Source organism: Schistocerca cancellata, chromosome 5 (genome assembly GCF_023864275.1).
Source record: "Schistocerca cancellata isolate TAMUIC-IGC-003103 chromosome 5, iqSchCanc2.1, whole genome shotgun sequence".
NCBI lineage: Eukaryota > Metazoa > Arthropoda > Insecta > Orthoptera > Acrididae > Schistocerca > Schistocerca cancellata.
Window position 1 is genome coordinate 284,745,494 of NC_064630.1, and position 24,435 is coordinate 284,769,928.

Genomic DNA, 24,435 nt, shown 5'->3' on the forward strand with positions numbered 1-24,435 from the left:
AAGACTGGGTTGCTGCTTTGTTTGGGCTCAACCATTCCTTTCTTTTCCTTCTGTTAGCATAAAGACGCCACTTTCGTCACTAGTAATGATACAGGATAGAAATAGTCGGTGTCGTTCACGGTCCAGTTGATGACGAGCAAGCTGCGCTGCACATAGGGCCATTCGCTGATTTCTATGATTTTTGCTTAGAGCATGCGATACCCGTACAGACGATTTCTGAACCTTCCCTACTGCATGCAAATGTTGCACGATGATGGAATGATCACAGTTCATCAAATTTGAAAGTTCTCAATTACAAGGGCGTGGATTATTGTAGATTAATGCGTTTAAACGATCTTCATGAGATCCCGAAGGTCTTCCAGAAAGCGGGGAATCACTAATCACAACGAACCTCCTCAAAACGAGAAAATCATTTTCCTTCCGTGCTCTGTCCAATGACAGTACATGGCGCAAATGTTGTCCCTCTACTGAACTGAAACAGAAGAATAAGTCTGAAACATTCAGATTTTTTTCCATTTGGCACTCCATTTTCTAGCGTCCACTGCTCCACTCACTGTCATCAAATGACAAAATGACAATACTTAAACCAAAACTGCAACAGCGAACTGCCAATAAAATATGAAAGTCAGTATATATAGTCAAAGCAATCGGATTACCAAATGCAAAACACAAACGCTACGAAGTTACGCAGCAACAATAATAAATTTTCACATTTTCATATAACACCTGTTTGGATCAAATGACACGAGAATGGAAAGGCTTTGATCCTCCAGTGATTACCCCGAACGCCGCTAATTGCGTAGTGATCACCCGAAATAGGGAAGATGGACCTTAAAATTCAATGTTTACTTGATACAAAGTTTGTGAGATATACGCCGAAATAAGGTACTGAACGAAAAGACAATTATTTTTGCTTCCGAAACTATCAAATGATAAACTGCAGTTAATGGCCACATTCTTAAACAAGTGTCCCATTTCAAATATCTCTATGTGATATCAACTGCTAATGAAGGAAGGCTTAAGCCAAAAAGTTAATACGTCAAAGCATGTATGTGGGACTAGCCAACATCATCTGAAAAATTAAAGACGCAAACAGACAAGAATCAAATTTTGCAATGTAATGGCAGCTTTTTTTCCTACTCAACGGAAGCGACTGTTTTACTCTTACAGAGAAAGCTTAGTTAAGAATATAGTCTTCTAAGATGAGTGTGTCGAACAGGAATATATCAGACACGGAGACAGTCGACGGGTACAAATTGCGTGTTCCATAAATCAGAACATCTCAAAACCCGAAGTGAACACACCACATTGACAGAATGGAGGCTCTGAGATGCCCCAAGTAAATGATGCTTCACCAGTCTGCCGGAAAGGGATCAGGCCCCCTGAAATGGTGGAGTTATCAATAATGGGTACAAATTTCCTTTAGTTCACGTCTATGGTCACAATTTTTTTTTTGTCATCATACTACCGGTTTCGGTCTATAATGACCATCTTCGGATCTGTTTTATAAAAATACGTCCTAATGTTTAGCGCTGATTTTATGTTTAGCATTTGACGATGCCACTAAGGCTCCAGTAATTAGGATATGTCTTTATGAAACAGATCTGAAGATGATCATTATAGACCGAAACTGGTAGTCAGATGACAAAAAATTTGTGACCATAGACGTGAACTGAAGGAAATGTATTCTCTATTCGGGTCTCTGTTCAATTCGCGACCATGTCGCAGCTCGTGAAAATAACGAGTATGTCACTTGAGTTTATAACAAGCATTTTTATAGCCTTATAAAAAATAATATTCCTTCTACGGACAATAAAAATGGCAAAATTAGCGCTGTTTATGCGCTCCCGGGGAATCCTACGTAGAAACGAGGCACTTACACCTCATTTGTAAGATGAGTAGTGTGTATGATGGGTGAAAAAAATATTCGTTTTGAACTGTTCTGTCTACCGTTTCAAGTTACTAATGCAACAACCCAACCACAGTGCAAAAAGTGGTAGTAAATAGAACTTGCTAGACCACTAGAGATGAGGCAAAAATTCTACTTTGGTTGGTTAGCTAGCTGTAGATGAATGTTTAGTATTTATGAGGCCTCCTAGATAAGTGGACAAAACCACACTTACACAGTCGTCAACTTTTGGGTCCACGGATACTTAGGTAAACTTTGGTGTTGCTGTAGATAATGACAGAATATCAATGTTATATTCGTTTGAAGCTTTCATTTCTTCTCCTTGAATTTTTAGTTCCTTTTCAGAAATAATCCTTAGTTTCCTACACTACACGCTCTTGCTACAGACACAGTTACATGAGAGGGAGGCTACAACAGTATCTCATTTCGATATCAACCATTTGCGAATTTTCCTGTCGTTCGCCTCTTATATGTCGATATATTTTGAGAAATGTGACGTTCAGTATGCTCTGTGAAACCGCGTGTTGCGAAATATCAGTGTAGTTATTTAACTATGTTTGCAAGAAGTACTGTGCCTCCCAGTCATGTGGTGAGTAATGCGCGTCCTTTCTGTGTTGCAGTGGTGGTGACGGATACACAGGCCGTCCAGGGAGGAGTGGCCAAGCTTCCGTGCGACATCGTCCCACCCATCGCCAACGATACGGTCCACCTCGTCATCTGGTACAAAGATGGGCTCAACTCGCCCATTTACAGGTGAGTCAACATCACACAAAAAGCGAACAACTTGGCCGTCAGCGTCTACCTCGCAGGGAATCCATCCGAGAGCCGCTACGCATGACATTATCCAGTTCCAACAGTGCCTTTTCGTATAGACTACGTCTTTCCGTCATTTCCTTAACACTGAATGTCACCGGAAGAAAATGAATACGAAATGTTTTCGGACCATTGTCTCTAAAATTTACTATTACCGTTGCCGAGGATACTACGCCAAACTCCACAGATTCCGCTGTTTTAAGGTTCAATCATGATCTAATATACATTTTGTGAGTAGCATGGTAAGGGACGATGAAGTACACGGCGTATCATCCCTATGTCGTCCTCGATGATGTCATCGGAGATACGCTCTGTGCTTCAGCGTCCCTTACTACACCACTTATGTGGTCCCAGGTCTCACGGTTCCATAATGGCATCAGTTAGGAAATATGCAGGAGTGCAGGTATAACGTTCCATAGCAAAGATTTTTTTTGTTCAAGTGACACAAGAGTGTATGAGAGCCACAGAGACTTAACCCAGAGAAACGTGCTGCAACTAATCATTTCGGTAAGAGCCCACACACGTTTCGCTACATTCAGTGCACTGCAGTTGCACCTACTCACAGTAACGGAGAAGTTTCTGCGAAGTGGAAACGGTAACAAATAAGTAAAGTCCAGCATCTCTCTGGAATGATTCAGAAATTTATTGATATATAGCACAATCATACACTCCTGGAAATTGAAATAAGAACACCGTGAATTCATTGTCCCAGGAAGGGGAAACTCTATTGACACATTCCTGGGGTCAGATACATCACATGATCACACTGACAGAACCACAGGCACATAGACACAGGCAACAGAGCATGCACAATGTCGCCACTAGTACAGTGTATATCCACCTTTCGCAGCAATGCAGGCTGCTATTCTCCCATGGAGACGATCGTAGAGATGCTGGATGTAGTCCTGTGGAACGGCTTGCCATGCCATTTCCACCTGGCGCCTCAGTTGGACCAGCGTTCGTGCTGGACGTGCAGACCGCGTGAGACGACGCTTCATCCAGTCCCAAACATGCTCAATGTGGGACAGATCCGGAGATCTTGCTGGCCAGGGTAGTTGACTTACACTTTCTAGAGCACGTTGGGTGGCACGGGATACATGCGGACGTGCATTGTCCTGTTGGAACAGCAAGTTCCCTTGCCGGTCTAGGAATGGTAGAACGATGGGTTCGATGACGGTTTGGATGTACCGTGCACTATTCAGTGTCCGCTCGACGATCACCAGTGGTGTACGGCCAGTGTAGGAGATCGCTCCCCACACCATGATGCCGGGTGTTGGCCCTATGTGCCTCGGTCGTATGCAGTCCTGATTGTGGCGCTCACCTGCACGGCGCCAAACACGCATACGACCATCATTGGCACCAAGGCAGAAGCGACTCTCATCGCTGAAGACGACACGTCTCCATTCGTCCCTCCATTCACGCCTGTCGCGACACCACTGGAGGCGGGCTGCACGATGTTGGGGCGTGAGCGGAAGACGGCCTAACGGTGTGCGGGACCGTAGCCCAGCTTCATGGAGACGGTTGCGAATGGTCCTCGCCGATACCCCAGGAGCAACAGTGTCCCTAATTTGCTGGGAAGTGGCGGTGCGGTCCCCTACGGCACTGCGTAGGATCCTACGGTCTTGGCGTGCATCCGTGCGTCGCTGCGGTCCGGTCCCAGGTCGACGAGCACGTGCACCTTCCGCCGACCACTGGCGACAACATCGATGTACTGTGGAGGCCTCACGCCCCACGTGTTGAGCAATTCGGCGGTACGTCCACCCGGCCTCCCGCATGCCCACTATACGCCCTCGCTCAAAGTCCGTCAACTGCACATACGGTTCACGTCCACGCTGTCGCGGCATGCTACCAGTGTTAAAGATTGCGATGGAGCTCCGTATGCCACGGCAAACTGGCTGACACTGACGGCGGCGGTGCACAAATGCTGCGCAGCTAGCGCCATTCGACGGCCAACACCGCGGTTCCTGGTGTGTCCGCTGTGCCGTGCGTGTGATCATTGATTGTACAGCCCTCTCGCAGTGTCCGGAGCAAGTATGGTGGGTCTGACACACCGGTGTCAATGTGTTCTTTTTTCCATTTCCAGGAGTGTAAATCGATCTATGTAAACCATTGGTCAAACATTCCGGTCAGTTATTACAGACGTCTTGCTTTGCTGCTCAGGTACAGATTTCAGGGCCAGTAGGATCCGTTTGGCGCTAAGAGGTCTTTGTTTTCACTATTTGCTGGCTGTTTGGAGAGCGAGACCGACCTGTGCTATAGCGATGGCGGAATCCCTTGCAAGTGGTACAGTAACCAGTGGTTTCCGTCTACTATTTGGCCTCGGGCCATTAGTTTTGCCCGATGACCGGAAATGTTTAGGAAAACATTTTAGATAACAGCGTAGTTCCCATTTGTGTACCGTTTGATATCGTATCGATTATATGTCAGTATGCTAATTTTTCCGTTACAAAGCAAAGACTGCTGCTCTGTGTTATAAAATGTAGCCCAGTGGGATTGTCGATCAGCATTGCTAAAAACTTCAAAATGTATTTCTTTCAACATCTTAGGCGTGAGTAGCCGCGCAGGTTTAGCCGAGCGGTCTGGGGCGCTGCAGTCATTGACTGCGTGGCTGGTCCCGGCGGAGGTTCGAGTCCTCCCTCGGGCATGGGTGTGTGTGTTTGTCCTTAGGATAATTTAGGTTAAGTAGTGTGTAAGCTTAGGGACTGATGACCATAGCAGCTAAGTCCCATAAGATTAACACACATTTGAACATTTTTATGGATGAGTAATAGCGTCGACTGTGTGTGAGGTTATCCACCAAAACATGCTAGTAACTAATCACAACGTTTTAGGTACAATAGGTACAATGCTTATTAGAACTGAATGAAACGCCTACCGCAGGGTTTTTTTTTTTTTTTTTTTTTTTTGTTACAGAATACGGAGAGCTGACACTTTATAGGTCTTAGCTACACGGCAGATGTCTCTGGAACAAACAACAAAAAATTCTGGATGGCCGTCTTGCATATTAGGTATACTCATATGTACGAGGTGCATTCAATTTCTAAGGCCTCCGATTTTTTTTCTCCGGACTGGAAAGAGATAGAAACATGCGCATTGTTTTAAAATGAGGCCGCGTCCATTGCCAATACGTCCCAGAGATGGCAGCACCGTACGGCAGATATGAAACATACCTCCTGATACAGCCTTGTCTCGTACTAATTTTAATTTATTTTATTAGTTTATTAGTTTTGTTTATTAATAGAAACTGTTATGTAGGCATGCTGTTCCTGTTTTGTGCTAAAGGTTGTCCTGTCTTCTCCATTGTTATTTATGTAATGTTCAGTTTTTACTTTTTCATTGGAAAGATGTTACTTACTGTATGTTTCTACTTCAGTCTAGATGTGTTACTTCTCTTCCAATGTTGTCTGCTAACATTTAACTTCTTTGGCGATAATACTCAGTAAATGTCTGAAGATGACCTTGTAAGTCGAAAACCGGTTAACGGTAAAAGTTATATTGCAGAAAAAAAGCAAACTGGTGCTTTTCATTTATTATAATGCTGTTCTACCAAGAACCGACGGAAGATTCTGTTAATAGAGCCTTTATTACTTATTAAAATCTGCGGAAGTGTTAGAAATTTGTGAACACCACTTTATGCGTCCTTCAGCTGAACGTTTATGTCCTTCCATATTTTCGGTAACTGATTACTTATTTTATTCATAGGTTGATGTCAAATAAAACACTTCGTCTCCCAAACACAGACATTTTACTTACATTGTAAACGGTAATCAGTCACAACATCGAGAACACACATTAAAACGGTTAATGTTGATGTACGTAAATGAAAACCAGGTGGCGATTACGTTAAGACACTTCATTCACACTCGTGAGGAGCGGTGTTGAAATGCTTGTCAGTTCATACGAATGCAGGGTTTCTGTTGTTTCCCTGAATCGACTGAGGCTGACGCATGAATGGTTCCTTTGTGAAAGTGTCAGCTGAGTTTGTGCTCCATCTTTGTTGACCCCTTTCTTCTTTTTTTCCGAGTGTATGGTATCGTCCACACTTGGCAGAGCAAACATAAACGGGCTGTTAGCTGTCTGTCAGTTGGTTAATTTTGAACGACTTGTGGATGTCAGTATATTTAGTATTTGAAGCTCGTTGGGAATAATCATTTTGGCATGTTTTGCTAACTCAAAATCGTGTTTTCCAGCTGTAGCCTTAAACTTACTTTTTCGTGGTTACGAATATAAACAATGGTTTTGTCTTATTTTATAGGACTTGGGAATACTGATGTAAATTATTGTCACTGATTTATCCCTCATCTTCTCTACACTATACAAACGTGGTGAAACACAAATGGGACAAAAAATTAAACCGTTATTCATGGCAGAAAAGTGACCCTATTAGTCATCCTTTCCTCAAGTTCCGAGGACTTTTGTTGAGTACCAATTTTCTATTCAAATATACACAATATACCGTTTCTATTGAATAGAAGAACGAGCTTTGGAGGGTTGTGTGTCATAAAAACGAAGATTTCTATAGGAGTTAATTGTTCAAAAAGTACAAAATATTTAACAATATTTCTTGTAAGTACTATGCCTTGAAAAGTTACGATTTGGGTTAGCTGTTAGGTGAATCTGGAGAAGAAAATTAACTTCTTTCTATACATTAATGTAGGAATGTTTAAATGACTTCTGTTTCCTATGTATTGCCCTCTTTACACTTGGTTTTAATGCTGTAGATTGATGCCTCATATAAACGGGCGCTAGCCATACGAATAATCTTTCCAACCCCAGCGAAGACGGGATAATAGCTTAACTGGAAACGTTTGTTATAACGAGAAAGAACTCGGTATGGTAATTTATGTATGCTCTTTATCGAAAAGTGGGCTAAATGCATTGACTCGTCGAATCAGGTTTAACGTCTCGTTATGAAATAATTTAAAGACCAACATTACGGACACTTTCTTTGAACTCGCTCTTGTTTTAAAGTATGATGCAACCATAAATATGCTTGCAGTATTTAGACTGTAGTTACACATTTCATATTTATCCGGACCGAAAAATTCTGGTAAAGCACGTTATTAGGCAGTGAAATAATAAGAAATGGCTTACAGAGTGATTCGTATTCAATAAGCATCTAGATAACATTCATTAATCACTTCCGAAGTAATGCGGGTTGATAGGATAGCTCGTACCGCAGGTTAGCACCCATTGTCAGCGTAATTAAAGCGAGGCAGTGATAGTATCTGTTCAGTTAAAGTGGAAGGACTGACAAAGCATTCTCCTTAGTCCTTGCTGTAAGTGAAATTTCATTTACAAACATTAATCAACTTCGCTGCACGTTTATCTCGTCCCTAGAGCTTACTGCAGCCTTAGCTGCGAGCTGCATAGCAACATATATTCCTATCTGCTTTTCGACTCAGATACAAAACAAAATAATTTCGTTGTATCACGGTGCTTTGCTGATATTCACATATTGGTGGAGTACATTGTCGCATGATATCACTGATTATAAGAAATCACCGATCCAGGAAAGTACATAAAACAAAATTTAAAAAGAGAGACGTGAATGGGAGACTGGAGCATAATGGAATAAATTACAGCTGTGTATATAGGTCTCGTTTTTAACAAAGAACTCAATCTCCTACACTGTAGCTGAAAAGGTCAATAGAAAAGTAGTGCAAAAGATTTTCATCAAGGTTCTTTTCATTAATTTCATGCAATCATCAATGTCGTTAATATTCTAATATTCAATTTTATCGTATTAATGAATTTCTGTAACTTTTAGGAAACGTTTTCTTGCAATATTCAGTCCTCGCTTGTCGTATATGAAATGCCATTTTTTATGTTTTTGTACAGATGATATCGAAAAAGGGGGGATATGAAATGGTGAAAGTTTAGGAATGGTATTGCCATGTAGTGTGGAACTGCCCACAGTGCCAAACACATCGCTTAACAGACAAAGAAAACCGACACAGAAAACTACAGATATGACCTGCAGACTACAAAGAGTAATCACAACTGTCACATCTCGTGTTAATAATGACGTTCCTCTTAACAGAAGCAAAATGACGTATTTGAGATTTATGTTAGATGTTACTGGGATCTGTGAAGTTAAATGCAAAGGTGAGTAAGCCTTCTGCTCAGCGAAAGCATGTGACATAATGTGAATAGACGTTATCTTAAACAGGAAAGTGATAAACGAAACGACTGAATTCGAAAAAATCTGTCGTGTGTAAATTCCTGATGTAGCATTTACTGGTAAAGATTAAGGCTACCAAGATGCAGTAAGGTGAGGTATTTAGAAGTGACATGTAAATTTGAATACCTGTGAGAATAAAAATGAAAATACTGAGGACAAGTTTTTCAAGAAGGAATGAAAGTTACTGAAAAACAGAAATAAACGCTGTACTAAAACAAAGGTAGTAGCGATAGAATTTGATTTTTCTCTATTATTGCCTTCCACGTGACACCTTCACCACTAACAAAAGCAGCCTGCACTTAGTAAACATTATTATTAATATGCAGATTGTAATTGAAGCAATATCCTCCGGTAAATTAGTGTCATTGGTACGAGATGAAAGGGGTAATCATCTTTGGAGCCGTGACAGTTTTTGTGGCAGGCATCTGGATTTGTTTTCGATAAGAAATTCCTCCTACTGTGTGTTACTTAGCTGAACATTTTTTCCTAGTTTTGGAAATCGTAAATTAAATTATCTTGAAAACCGCTAGTAAATTAACCGCTTGTTGCAAAGACCCCTCACGTCCACTCTTTACGCAAATTGAAATTATGTGATCATATGATAGTTTGTGAATATACGCTTGAATTTATGTGAAAACCCTCGTATCAGCGGTACACAGTGGCTCCAGTAGCTGCTGGAAGTTTTCATTTGATGCAGGAACAGCTAATGTGAAACAGATAAGGGCTTCTCATTCCTGCATTTTTACCTGATGTACATTTCAGGATCTGGGCATCAATTTCGAGTGAAATAGCGTCCGGTAGTGTTGAAGTCAGTCAGAATAAAAGGAAGAAGGAATGCAAAGTGTTACAAACCAATGGATACGTGTAAAAGAAAGTAGAGTTAAAATCACAGAATATGTGAACTATAAATGTGAAACAGTTAAGCCTAAAACCGGTGTTTTGATTGCAGGTGAGCAGTTTGCATTAACAATGCCTGTGAAACTAATATTATTGTCTGGTTTCTTTGTTACTGTTTTTCATCTTACGAATGCACTGATCTGTTATTACTGGTGCAAGTGGAAACGCATGACTATTAAAATTACTGTAGTACAGTATGATGAACTTATATTCCAAGTTCTCAAGTTTCGATACTAAAAATGAGCGAGAAGGTTACCTACAGAGTCCAATACAAGTATATGACATTGTAAGGAAACTTCCAAGGTTGTCAGACGGCAGCAGGCTACCTGTCAAGAACAAACCCAATGGTCAAGTACAAATATTGGCTCTCTTCCTCTGATGGCCGTGTTCAAGTCTGCATTTTTATCCATGTTTGTAGTTTATAATGACAGATTGTTGAGATTAAGAAATGTACTACTCTCTGGTAAGTCCCCCAAAAGATATGCGACGAAAACAGCGGTCAGCAAATGCATACACAGCTGACGTAAAATTGTTAGTTGAGAACCACATCAATAACTATCCAGTTCATGAATAAAATTACACAAATAGAGACCACAAATACTTGGCTTCAGATCATAACGTGAAGAAATTTGAAATTTTGAAAGTTTGAAATTCGGTCAACCGCTGATTGATACATTTTGTGTCTTCGAAGAATAAAGTGTGAATATAAGAAGTCCCACCTTAAATGACAGTGTGCTCTCTGCCGCCGTTGGATAAGCAGCTGCCAGCAGAAAGTCGTATACTCGTAGCTCACTTATTTGTTACATAGTTTAATTAATTTTTTTGCATGTTTTTGGTACTTGCATTGTTTAATTCATAAATTTCGGGCGTATTATAGTATTTGTAAGTTGTGGCATCGCGTTTTAGTACCTGAATAGTGTAAATTCGCGTAGTCGTCTGTCTTCTGTTTTTGTTTTGAACGGCCAGTGTCGGGTTGGTCACAGCCAGTGTGCTCTCTGCCGCCGTTAGATGAGCAGCTGCCAGCAACAAGTCGTATACTCCTAGCTCAGTTATTTGTTACATAGTTTAATTCTTAATTTCTTTGCGTGTTTTCGGTACTTGCATTGTTTAATTCATAAATTTCTGGCGTATTATTGTATTTGAGAGTTGTAGCATCGCGTTTTAGTACCTGAATAGTGTAAAATCGCGTAGTCTCCTTCCGCCGCTGAGCAGTGTGTCGGCAATGCGCAAGTAGCAGCATCACTGCATATACTAGGCAATCTTGTATTTTACTAACCGTTTTAATTTTGTGTCGATTTGTTTGTGCTCTCTATACATTAGTTCAGACGTTCTTTGCACAACAGTTTTTAGCATGGATAGGGACTGCAACTGCTGTGTTCAGATGCAGGCTGAGTTGGCATCCCTTCGCTCCCAGCTTCAGGCAGTGTTGGCTTCGGTCACACAGCTTGAGGCTGTTGCCAATGGGCATCACTGTGGGGGTCCAGATGGGGATTTGTCGGGGACGGCCAGCTCGTCCCACGCATCCCCCGATCGGGCTACGACTGTGGTTGCCCAGGATACTGCCCGCATTGAGGCTGATCCCTCACCAGTGGTAGAGTAGGAGGTCGTCTCGAGGTGTGGCAGGGGGCGAAAGACATTCCGGAGGGCTGAACGGAAGGCCTCTACAGTCTGTCTGACGAACCGGTTTCAGGCGCTGTCTCAGGCCGATACTGATCTTCGGCCGGACATGGCTGCTTGTCCTGTTCCAGAGGTTGCCGCTCAGTCTGCAAGATCCGGGCGGTCGCAGAGGGTGGGCCTACTGGTAGTTGGGAGCTCCAACGTCAGGCGCGTAATGGGGCCCCTTAGGGATATGGCAGCAAGAGAGGGGAAGAAAACCAATGTGCACTCCGTGTGCATACCGGGGGGAGTCATTCCAGATGTGGAAATGGTCCTTTCTGATGCCATGAAGGGTAAAGGGTGCACCCATCTGCAGGTGGTTGCTCAGATCGGCACCAATGATGTGTGTCGCTATGGATCGGAGGAAATCCTCTCTGGCTTCCGGCGGCTAACTGATTTGGTGAAGACTGCCAGTCTCGCTAGCGGGATGAAAGCAGAGCTCACCATCTGCAGCATCGTCGACAGGACTGACTGCGGACCTTTGGTACAGAGCCGAGTGGAGGGTCTGAATCAGAGACTGAGACGGTTCTGCGACCGTGTGGGCTGCAGATTCCTCGACTTGCTCCATAGGGTGGTGGGGTTTCGGGTTCCGCTGGATAGGTCAGGAGTCCACTACACGCAGCAAGTGGCTACACGGGTAGCAGGGGTTGTGTGGCGTGGACTGGGTGGTTTTTTAGGTTAGATGGCCTCGGGCAAGTACAGAAAGGGCAACTGCCTCAAAGGGTGCGGGGCAAAGTCAGGAAATGCGAGGACCAAGCAGCAATCGGTATTGTATTTGTAAACTGTCGAAGCTGCATTGGTAAAGTACCGGAACTTCAAGCGCTGATAGAAAGCACCGAAGCTGAAATTGTTATAGGTACAGAAAGCTGGCTGAAGACAGAGATAAATTCTGCCGAAATTTTTACAAAGGCACAGGCGGTATTTAGAAAGGATAGATTGTATGCGACCGGTGGTGGCGTGTTTGTCGCTGTTAGTAGTAGTTTATCCTGTAGTGAAGTAGAAGTGGGTAGTTCCTGTGAATTATTATGGGTGGAGGTTACTCTCAACAACCGAGCTAGGTTAATAATTGGCTCCTTATACCGACATCCCGACTCAACAGCATTAGTGGCAGAACAACTGAGAGTAAATTTGGAATACATTTCACACAAATTTTCTCAGCATGTTATAGTCTTAGGTGGAGATTTCAATTTACCAGATATAGACTGGGACACTCAGATGTTTAGGACGGGTGGTAGGGACAGAGCGTCGTGAGACATTATACTGAGTGCACTATCCGAAAATTACCTCGAGCAATTAAAGAGAGAACCGACTCGTGGAGATAACATCTTGGACCTACTGATAACAAACAGACCCGAACTTTTCGACTCTGTAAGTGCGGAACAGGGAATCAGTGATCATAAGGCCGTTGCAGCATCTCTGAATATGGAAGTTAATAGGAATGTAAAAAAAGGGAGGAAGGTTTATCTGTTTAGCAAGAGTAATAGAAGGCAGATTTCAGACTACCTATCAGATCACAACGAAAATATCTGTTCCGACACAGACAATGTTGAGTGTTTATGGAAAAAGTTCAAGGCAATCATAAAATGCGTTTTAGACAGGTACGTGCCGAGTAAAACTGTGAGGGACGGGAAAAATCTACCGTGGTTCAACAACAAAGTTAGGAAACTACTGCGAAAGCAAAGAGAGCTTCACTGCAAGTTTAAACGCAGCCAAAACCTCTCAGACAAACTGAAGCTAAACGATGTCAAAGTTAGCGTAAGGGGGGCTATGCGTGAGGCGTTCAGTGAATTCGAAAGTAAAATTCTATGTACCGACTTGACAGAAAATCCTAGGAAGTACTGGTCTTACGTTAATTCAGTAAGTGGCTCGAAACAGCATATCCAGACACTCCGGGATGATGATGGCACTGAAACAGAGGATGACACGCGTAAAGCTGAAATACTGAACAACTTTTTCCAAAGCTGTTTCACAGAGGAAGACCGCACTGCAGTTCCTTCTCGAAATCCTCGCACAAACGAAAAAATGGCTGACATCGAAATAAGTGTCCAAGGAATAGAAAAGCAACTGGAATCACTCAACAGAGGAAAGTCCACTGGACGTGACGGGATACCAATTCGATTCTACACAGAGTACGCGAAAGAACTTGCCCCCCTTCTAACATCCGTGTACCGCAAGTCTCTAGAGGAGCGGAAGGTTCCAAATGATTGGAAAAGAGCACAGGTAGTCCCAGTCTTCAAGAAGGGTCGTCAAGCAGATGCGCAAAACTATAGACCTATATCTCTGACATCGATCTGTTGTAAAATTTTGGAACATGTTTTTTGCTCGAGTATCATGTCGTTTTTGGAAACCCAGAATCTACTCTGTAGGAATCAACATGGATTCCGGAAACCGCGATCGTGTGAGACCCAACTCGCTTTATTTGTTCATGAGACCCAGAAAATATTAGATTCAGGCTCCCAGGTCCTTGACTTCCGGAAGGCGTTCGATACAGTTCCGCACTGTCGCCTGATAAGAGTCTACGGAATATCAGACCAGCTGTTTGGCTGGATTGAAGAGTTTTTTAGCAAACAGAACACAGCATGTTGTTATAAATGGAGAGACGTCTAGAGACGTTAAAGTAACCTCTGGCGTGCCACAGGGGAGTGTTATGGGACCATTACTTTTCACAATATATATAAATGACCTAGTAGATAGTATAGGAAGTTCCATGCGGCTTTTCGCGGATGATGCTGTAGTATACAGAGAAGTTGCAGCATTAGAAAATTGTAGCGAAATGCAGGAAGATCTGCAGCGGATAGGCACTTGGTGCAGGGAGTGGCAACTGACCCTTAACATAGACAAATGTAATGAATTGCGAATACATAGAAAGAAGGATCCTTTATTGTATGATTACATGATAGCGGAACAAACACTGGTAGCAGTTTCTTCTGTAAAATATCTGGGAGTATGCGTTCGGAAAGATTTGAAGTGGGATGATCATATAAAATTAATTGTTGGTAAGGCGGGTTCCAGGTTCAGATTCATTGGGAGAGTCCTTAGAAAATGTAGTCCATCAACAAAGGAGGTGACTTACAAAACACTCGTTCGACCTATACTTGAGTATTGCTCATCAGTGTGGGATCCGTACCAGATCGGGTTGACGGAGGAGATAGAGAAGATCCAAAGAAGAGCGGCGCGTTTCGTCAGAGGGTTATTTGGTAACCGTGATAGCGTTACGGAGATGTTTAGCAAACTCAAGTGGCAGACTCTGCAAGAGAGGCGCTCTGCATCGCGGTGTAGCTTGCTGTCCAGGTTTCGAGAGGGTGCGTTTCTGGATGAGGTATCGAATATATTGCTTCCCCCTACTTATACCTCCCGAGGAGATCACGAATGTAAAATTAGAGATATTCGAGCGCACACGGAGGCTTTCAGACAGTCGTTCTTCCCGCGAACCATACGCGACTGGAACAGAAAAGGGAGGTAATGACAATGGCACGTAAAGTGCCTTCCGCCACACTCCGTTGGGTGGCTTGAGGAGTATAAAAGTAGATGTAAATGCAGAAATCGTGTGGCCACAGTCGTACTGTTAATTCATGAACGAAAATCTGAAAAGTTCCACAGGAAAATTCATGATGTGCTGAATATGTGCAGATATTCTGAAGATGTTGCCGGCATTTGCATTGATAAGACGCAAATTCGGATGCTTCTAGTTATCCCATTTCAAGATACATTCTATTTGCTTCTGCATACTTAAAATGTCTTTAATATATAATATTTAAATTCTGAGAAGGCTGTATTCTACACATATGATGAAACAGCAGCTAAAAAGAAAGTTACATAAATGAATGCGTTGCCAAAAATGTCCTGCATTTCCGTATTTTCTCTGACGGCTGCGCTGACCAAAACAAAAATCATCGTGTAATCTGACTCATGTTAACATTGATAGCCAAAGAAAGACTTGATTCAGTCCGTCAATATTTCCCCAGCGGAGGGTACAGCTACCTGCCTCGTGATAGGCACTTCAGTGTTGTGAAGGGAATCGTGAGAAAGACTGATAGAGTTAACGTGCCAGTGGACTATACAGAATTAATCATCTCTTCTAGTTCTAAGAGATCTTTCACGGTGCACATAGCGAATAAAGAACAAATTCGTGCCTTCAAACCAAGGTGGCCAGCGTATTACAAGAAAAATGTGGTGTCTGTGAAATCACAGGGAAGGCAAATTCCTCGAGAAAGAAAGCAGCATTGCTCAGTTTCAGACTTCATGGAGTTTTCCTGCAGCAAACTTACTCCTGATGTGGTGGAAACTCGAACTTCATTGGTCGGATACAAGAACATACCTCGAGACTTTCAGATGAAGAGCAAATTCCAGATATTCCATCACAATCACTTTCCCATCTGAAGCGTCAGCGTTTATTGACAGAAAATGGCAGATTAAAAAAAAATCAAACCTTACCTACCGCATTCCGAAGAAATTAAGCGATTCTACATTAATTTACTTCCGTCCGAAGTACATTTTTGCACTCTCACATCTGCATAAAGAAATTGGTAGTTGGCATCCACTAATGCCAGTAACACACGTATGTGGATAAAGAAAAGTGACTAATGCAATACTGTGGGGAAATATTTACTGTTAGTAATGGTTTTATATGAAATTGTTTAATTCACTGGGGATCAAGATGAATAGGTTTTCGTAGAGCACGAAAACAGATGACAGTATCACAAAGACATTTTCGACGACTCTTCGGGCTCTACAGAGTCTGTAATTATATACTTTTTCTTTGCTGCCTTTTTTATGGTTACCAGGAAAGGGTCTCGCTATGTTTTCGTATAGCGCAAACACGTCGTCAGCGACAATTACATAGGTGGTGGACACTTCTCTTCCAGAGAGAGGATCTGATACAGCCTGAAGGGCTTTGTTAAAAGTTGTTCGGTTAAATACACTTCCGTCCGAAATACATTCTTGCACTCCCACATGTGCATAAAGAAATTGGTAATTGGCATCCACTAATGCCAGTAACACAATGCTGAAAGTACTTTTATAGTTGTAATAAGTGCTTCTTGCATGAGCGGGGTTAACAATTCGTACATGTATTCTATCTAATGCCCCTATGCAGTGAGGGAAATTCCACCAGAACTTAACTTCTCGTGCAGTTTGTTTCCGTTGTGCTTCGGTTTGCGGTGCCTGAAAAAGTAAACAAAGATTCTGAACATTTTTTTCCCATTTTTTAGGGTACATCAGAAGAAGTAAGAGATGACGATGACTCACAACCGGAAGAAATACTAAGTATGAGTACTGCAGTACTTGTAGTACTTCTAGTACACATTTGGAGCCACCCAAAATTCCACCGCCGAAGAAAGCGAAAATGACTCAAAATAATTCGTATGCCGATGCTGCACTTAAAGTTTTAAAGAGGAAAAGTGAGCTCCTCCTCACGAAAAAAGAACATAAATTGACATCATTTTCAAAATGTATTGAATGTGAACTATGAGAATTTCGTAATAAGAAACGTCTTACCATTCTGCAGAAGAAAACACAGGACTTAATTTTCGAGGCAAAACTCGACGAAGTAGAAGAATTTGAACAGAGTAAAATTAAGGAAATAAACTTAATGCCAATAGATGTTCATGAGGGGCAGCAAACGGAAACAGAAAACGTTTTTATTTTAAGAGAAAACAGTTAAATTTCTACATCTGTGTCTTAGCTTCAGTGGTATTTTGATCTAAGTAATCAATAAAAATAAGATCTTAACTCAGTTTCTCTTTGAAGTGCCTTTATAATAGCCTGACACACTTTTGGTATTAATTCACTGATTTTGGGTTGGAAATCCTATGCATGTACATTAAGGAGCTGTACGAATCTCCAGTAGCTAAAAAGCGTAATGTAACGGCAAGTTGTTCAGCAGGGATTACAACCTCTCGGAAATTTGTATCCTTCATTGTCTAGTACTGTGCCGTCACATTTAGTAATACTTCAAAGTCCGTCGTAGACACAAGAACAAAATTTTTGAAGTCGTGTCTGTCTGGAAGTTTACGCATCACAGAAGTGTAAGCTCAATGACTACCCAGTTTATTGAGAACGTTATGCACCCACCACCTACGTTCCTTTCTCCGCTTATTCTCCGTATTCACTGCAATATTCACAGCGCTAGCGCAAAGAAATAGAAGTTCTGCTTCGGATGGCATGTTCCGTGAAACTGACTGCCTACATGTCGCCAGTGAGAACGCTCACGTTTGCTGCTTCTGCCAGGCAGTGGTCCTTGAACCAAGTCGCGAGATACATGTGCCGAGAAACTTTTCTCCTTGACTTGTGCCGGGCACGAATCTCCGCGACAAATCCCTCAGTGTGAACGTAGCTTTAATCTGCCAGGAAGCTTCAGTGTTAAAGACACTCTCCAATGGACCTGCTGACGATGGCGTTGTCTATAGGAAATTATCGACGCTGGATGATAGTAACAAAATGCATCATGACTTTGGTAGTCTGTCCCGCAAGTAGACTGAATGACACTAAAAACAAAAATCCGCCCGAACAGGCCATAAAGGTACCGATCGGCAGCCATGGCGTCCTCAGCCCACAGGCGTCATTGGATGCGGATATGGAGATGCATATGATCAGCACATCGCTCTCCCGGCCGTATGTCGCTTACGAGACCGGAGCCGCTACTTCTCCGTCAAGTAGCTTCTCAGTTTGCCTCACAAGGACTGAACGCACCCTGCTTGCCAACAGCGCTTAACTTCGTTGATCTGACGAGAACCGGTGTTACCACTGCCGCAAGGCCGTTAGCTGATTGATTGACAGCTCCCTTCAGATATGAAGACACGCTAAATAATTCTGATAAACATGTGAAAGGATCCGACAGCATCCAACTACAAGTGGACGGGAACCACTCGTTAAATACCTGTGGACAGTAATGAGAAATGATATGAAATATAACTAAGATGTGAAGCATCTAAACTGGTCTGCAGCACCTATATGAAACTGTATGGAGTATCGTCAAAAGAGACCGGACACTGTCTTCACGAAGCTTGGTTGGGCTAATTTAAGGAACTGGTTTTCGGCATATAGAGTGCTACAGTCCTATTGTGCCCATCAGATACCTCCCATAGGGTCATGAGTATAGGAACAGGGTAATTAGGAGCACAGGCATGCAAATATACATTTTTCTCTTGACTCTAACGAGAACGAAGGATACTGTAATTAGCAAGCGTGATGTACAGTGTTATATAGTCAATGTTTACTTGTAAACTAACGTCGAATGTCCACGAAAATACTACAAAATATTGTTAAATTTCCTTGCCATGCCGATGTGATGGATTAGGAATTGGCTTCAAACAAATCAAAAGACGTCTACTGAAAAAGCGCAGTTAATTTTATAAGAATTTCACGATATAATCTACTTCTGTCTTAGCGTCAGAGTCAAACGTCCCGATGTATAATAAATTATTGTTACGGTTGCGGCCGAAAGTCTTGCTTGTATAGCATAAGGCCCAGCGCTATAGCTTGCTTGACAATGCGTTGACCAAGTCTCGGATCAAAGCTGCGCAACAGTTTAAAGACCGTGATACAGTACAGTGACCAGGCTGAGTGAGGATTTTAGGCGATTTCCCACGCTTGTTGGAGAAAATGCTGGGCTGGTCCCCAAGTTCTCTGAGAATACGATGCATAACTTGTTAAAATACGGGAATACACAGAACGAAGTTTGCATGTTTCACAGTCAGATGCCGCGCGCAACTTCCCTTCCTTAGATTACCTAGACGACTGTGGCGTCCGATCACAAAGTTAGATATGAAAATGGAATTTGCCATATCATACCACTCACGGGATAAACTCTAGAAAAGAGAAATAAAGAAGAATAACTACGACCGAAAGATGATATTACGGAAATTACATGGCAAAAAGCATCTCCCTTGGAAGATAATTATTCCTTCAATATGTGTCTACCTGGAAATTATTTCGTGTTACACGCAGATATTTTTGTGGATTATATGTAGTTCATTTCGCTCGCACCGATAAAGGCTAGCGAGGAAAACTATTCAGCACACGTATTCCACATAGATTCCGTTAATTAGTTTGTCGACTTTTTGGACTAACGATAGCTTAATTTGTTATTGAACTAACATTTATGTAATTGAATTATATTGTTAGTGAATATCTTAACTTCCAGATAACTGACTCTTCTAAAATTCTAATTTTACCTGTAAGTATGGAGGACATTATCAATTCTTGTAAATTTGCTATGACCTATATTTTATAATTAGAAATCAGCGCATTATGTCGGCCTTTTAGACACTTTTGACACGGTTATAAGCACTGACTGATAAACTAGGAGAAACACAAAGGTAGGTTGAATATGCCTATTTTGCCATTGACGCTACCTTAAATTTACCGTCAAGGACAGACTTACCTGCTGCCCTTCTGTGGACATACCAGTTGGAACCAAATAGTCCTTTCGGTAGTTAAGTAGCATGATAAGGCTACTGACGCCTGTCATAACCAGACATCGTTTAGGAATTGTATTCCAAGCATATGTGCGGCAGTTGCATGGAGCGGACCTCTGCATAATCCACGCCATAGAGTTATCAACTTCCGCAGGACAAGAGGCATGAATTGCAACTGTTGTGGTTTTGTGTTGCATTTATCTTCACAACTTCCTAAGACGAAATCGAGAAGCTCGCCTTATTTATTCACCACCTGAAAACCTTGAAACAGGGACTGTAGGACCTGGGTGATGGAGAGACCATCCACCACTTATATCGCTATCAAGAATCGGCAGAAATGTTGCCGAAGACGCAAAGCAGGTGAGAAATGAGTTTGCAGCATATTTTGTCACCACTGAAGGACAAGTGGAGTGGCAACATTTGTTTGCTTAGTGTCGAAGATAGTTCAGTGATTGTTCATCGAAAATACTTTTTTTCAGGCACTATAGCAAAGAACACATTTACATTCATCAGAGTTACGTAAATAAAAGTTTGTGATAAAAATCATGAGAAGTAAATATGATCTTACTTATGTCAAACGTGGATAAACTCCTTCTTGGTGTGTTTATGTCCATCATGAAGAGCATTTTTTTTTTTTTTTTTTTTTTTTTGTCGTTGTGTTAGGTCGTTGCGGACGTCACATGACATCCGTTCCAGTTGGTTTGTTGATTCTTCCACTCAGTTTTTTTTATTACGAAGGACAACCAGCTCTCTAATCGAACTCGCTGAGCTACTGTGCCGGCATGTAGATATATAAACATCTTCTCTGCCCGAATCTGATGGCTTTGTCGTTGATTTATTATATTCCTGGAGGAATGGAGATCTTAAATTACGGAGTTTACGGTCCACTTATTTCTCAAAAACGCCAAATAAACACGCTAACTGATGAATTTAGTCCCGTTTGGCGTTGCGATTTTTATAATCATGGGATGATGGATCCCACAAAGAGCGCCTTTCACGAAATTCTTCAATTAAGTTCATTGTGCTGTTCTTCGTCCACTCTATCTGCGCAAACGAAAGCAAAATAGGACGATATTACAGGCTATAACACTAACTGCTACGTAGCGTACACAGCTGATCACGTGTACCTAACATGCAACACCACGCATCTGCCTGTGAAATGCGCACGTGCAGTAGAAAATGTATCTGCGATTTGTGCCGTGTTATCGCTCGGTGAACGGAGACAGGCACATGTGCCGGAACAGAGTATGTATCGGAATTCTAGCGTCGATGTTGCAGGTAGAAGTCGCAGGAATTTGCGACTTGTGCCACACCTCATCAGCTACATGTGCCGGGCACGACAAATCCCTCAGTGTGAACGTAGCTGAACACTGCGTGCCGGATCGTGACTCGAACTCGGAATCTCTACCTTTCATGACCAGGTGCTCTACCATCTGAGCTACCCAAGCACGATGCGACCTGTCCTGACAGGTTTACTTCCACTAGTGCAGGTCGTTAGATGTCAGTTCAGTTGATCTCCGGAGTGCTTTCCGCAACACCCCAAGCGGCTGAATCGTCCACGTTAGTAGCAACTGACATACGTTCCATTCCACCATTTTACAGATTCGATCCCAACGGTTATTCATACACACTTGCAACAAGACGTGCGTCGCTTATCTGCTGATACGTCGCCGCGACGCGAGTTTTATCCCGCTGCTTTCGAAGGCGAATGCCAGTCTTCGCGAAGACGTGCTAGAGCGACAGAGATGGATCAATACTAATAAAATATAAATAAAATATAAACAAAACAAAAATAAAAACAATTTAAAGAAGGTAAAGAATTTCCTTGCATCCTTCTATCACGTTTAGTAGACGTTCTTGGGGGTATTTATTGACTAGGGCCAACGGCTGATATGGTAGAGCTATTTTTGGGAGGCTTCTTCTTAAGTTTAGGATAAAAGTGGCGGTGGCACTAACTTCTCCTGTTTTTTCATGGACTTTGGTATATTCAGGAACGTGGAAAAAAAAAGAAATGAAAAAAGCAATGAAGACCCAAAAAATTGGTAGGGCAAAGGTCCCGATTCCGAGTTTCGTTCCGGCGCACGGTTTTTATCTGCCAGGAAGTTTAATATCAGCGCACAGTCCGCTGCAGAATGAAAATCTCATTCTAGTTTTAACACTATCCGATAAATCTTCTATGCATTTTGTTAATATGTCCCTATCATCATTTGCAATTCGGGCTCGATGTTTTTGTCTTTTCCGAAACCAAACAATTGAAATCTGATCGCACTATTTGCTTCCCGGTCGTTGAATCCTTATTTTACCCTTGAGTCTGTAGTCGTTCACGCGGTTTCCGGGTTTTTATCCATACGTAGTAGATGGTCGTGCAATTCTTTTCAGAAGTATTGGATCTCTTCTGCTATTCCCGAAACATGGAGCTCCTCTCTTACCTTATTGTTTCTATTCTGATTTCTGCCCAACCAAAGGTCTTGGACGTCTCATTCGGCTGCTTCAGTTATCTTCAAGTGAAATTTCCTGGCAGATTAAAACTGTGTGCCCGACCGAGACTCGAATTCGGGACCTTTGCCTTTCGCGGGCAAGTGCTCTACCATCTGAGCTACCGAAGCACGACTCACGCCAGGTCCTCACAGCTTTACTTCTGCCAGTATCTCGTCTCCTACCTTCCAAACTTTACAGAAGCTCTCCTGCGAAACTTGCAGAACTAGCACTCCTGAAAGAAAGGATACTGCGGAGACATGGCTTAGCCACAGTCTGGGGGATGTTTCCAGAATGAGATTTTCACTCTGCAGCGGAGTGTGCGCTGACATGAAACTTCCTGGCAGATTAAAACTGTGTGCCCGACCGAGACTCGAACTCAGGACCTTTGCCTTTCGCGGGAAAGTGCTCTACCATCTGAGCTACCGAAGTACGACTCATGCCCGGTCCTCACAGTTTTACTTCTGCCAGTATCTCGTCTCCTACCTTCCAAACTTTACAGAAGCTCTCCTGCGAAACTTGCAGAACTAGCACTCCTGAAAGGAGCCATCTCTCCGCAATTTCCTTTCTTTCAGGATTCTAGTTCTGCAAGGTTCGCAGGAGAGCTTTTGTAATGTTTGGAAGGTAGGAGAAGAGATACTGACAGAAGTAAAGCTGTGAGGACCGGGCGTGAGTCGTGCTTCGGTTGCTCAGATGGTAGAGCACTTGCCCGTGAAAGGCAAAGGTCCCGAGTTCGAGTCTCGGTCGGGCACACAGTTTTAACCTGCCAGGAAGTTTCATATCAGCGCACACTCCGCTGCAGAGTGAAAATCTCATTCTGGTATCTTCAAGTGTTTGGTTCGTTAAAATCCATAACCCCGATGCACAGGCAAGTAAAAGTACAGTCATAGCAGTGCAGAAGTTAAGTACATTCTGTTTCCTCAATTTGTTCAGGAAAGTCCTCTAAATATGTTTTAGTCCATATTTCAAGGGACATCAAATGAAAACGAGACATATAGAAAAAAATAAGTGAACTGTTTATTATTTCAAAATCAATCGCCATAAGTGTTTATACATTTATCTCACTCTGAGACAAAACTGTCTTAGCTCACATGGATAAATGTTCGCGGATGCCTATGGAACCATGACTGTGTCCGAATCAAATCGACGGATGCGAATGTTTCTTTTCACGGCTCCGAAAATATGGACATCTCACTGGGAGAGACCGTGACAGTATGGAGGATATGTAGAGGCTTCCCAGCGAAACTTTCGCAGCGTAGTAGAAACAACCTCGGCAACACGTAGGTGGGCATTGTCTTGCAACAGAATTATGCCGTACGTCAACATTCCTGGACTTTCGGACTTGATGGCGCGCTTCAGTTTTTTCAAAGGGTCCACGTACTGCTGTGCGTTAATTGTGGCGCCGTGGTCCAGAAGTCAACGCGCAGTTGGCCCTTGCAGTCATAGAAAAAATGTCGCAATGACTTTCACGGAGCTGGCGTGCATGGCTTTGTATTTTTTGCTGGGGGTAAATCCGTGAGCTTGCATTGGTGGCTCTGACACTTGCTCTCCAGCTCAAAATGATGATGCCCTGTTGTATGTCACGCGACAGTCCGGGATAGTAAGCGATATTCTTCGTCATGATACCGTTCCAGGTGCTGCAGTGTTGCCGACATCCTAGTCACCTTCTGCCTTTTGGTGAGGTTTGGGGATTCCACTACGCACAGATCTTCTGGAGCTTCAGATGCTCCGTCCTGATGGCGTGAGTAGTCCCGTGGCTGATGTGTAACATGAGCCGAATATCTTTCACCGTCCATCGTCGCTCAGCATCCACCACAGGAACGGCAGAAGGAGTGATAACCTGATGAGCCTGTTTTGACCGACTGCTGTCTTCCGAAGACACCCGGCCTTCTCGAAATCGTTTATTCCACGGAAACTCACACGCGCTCGACGCACTGTGTTCGCCATCGACAGCAGACATTCAGGCATGAATATCACTTGCTGACATTCCTTTCACAATAAAAAACCGCACTAGACTCGGTGTTTCTCTTTCCCAGGCTAAACTGTGAGGTCGAGTACGTCTAACAAAGTAATTTTGGAAATTT

The 24,435-nt window shown here is 42.7% G+C and overlaps 1 protein-coding gene across 3 annotated transcripts in view; it reads left to right on the plus strand.

Annotated features, from left to right (window-relative positions):
• The window catches only part of LOC126187919 (nephrin-like), a 687,362-nt gene that overhangs the window by 388,410 nt on the left and 274,517 nt on the right, over positions 1-24,435 (plus strand). For all 3 annotated transcript variants that reach the window (XM_049929278.1, XM_049929279.1, XM_049929280.1), the window contains exon 2: positions 2,530-2,662. In XM_049929278.1, the coding sequence (XP_049785235.1) occupies positions 2,530-2,662 (133 nt within the window). The remainder of the gene's footprint in view (positions 1-2,529; positions 2,663-24,435) is intronic.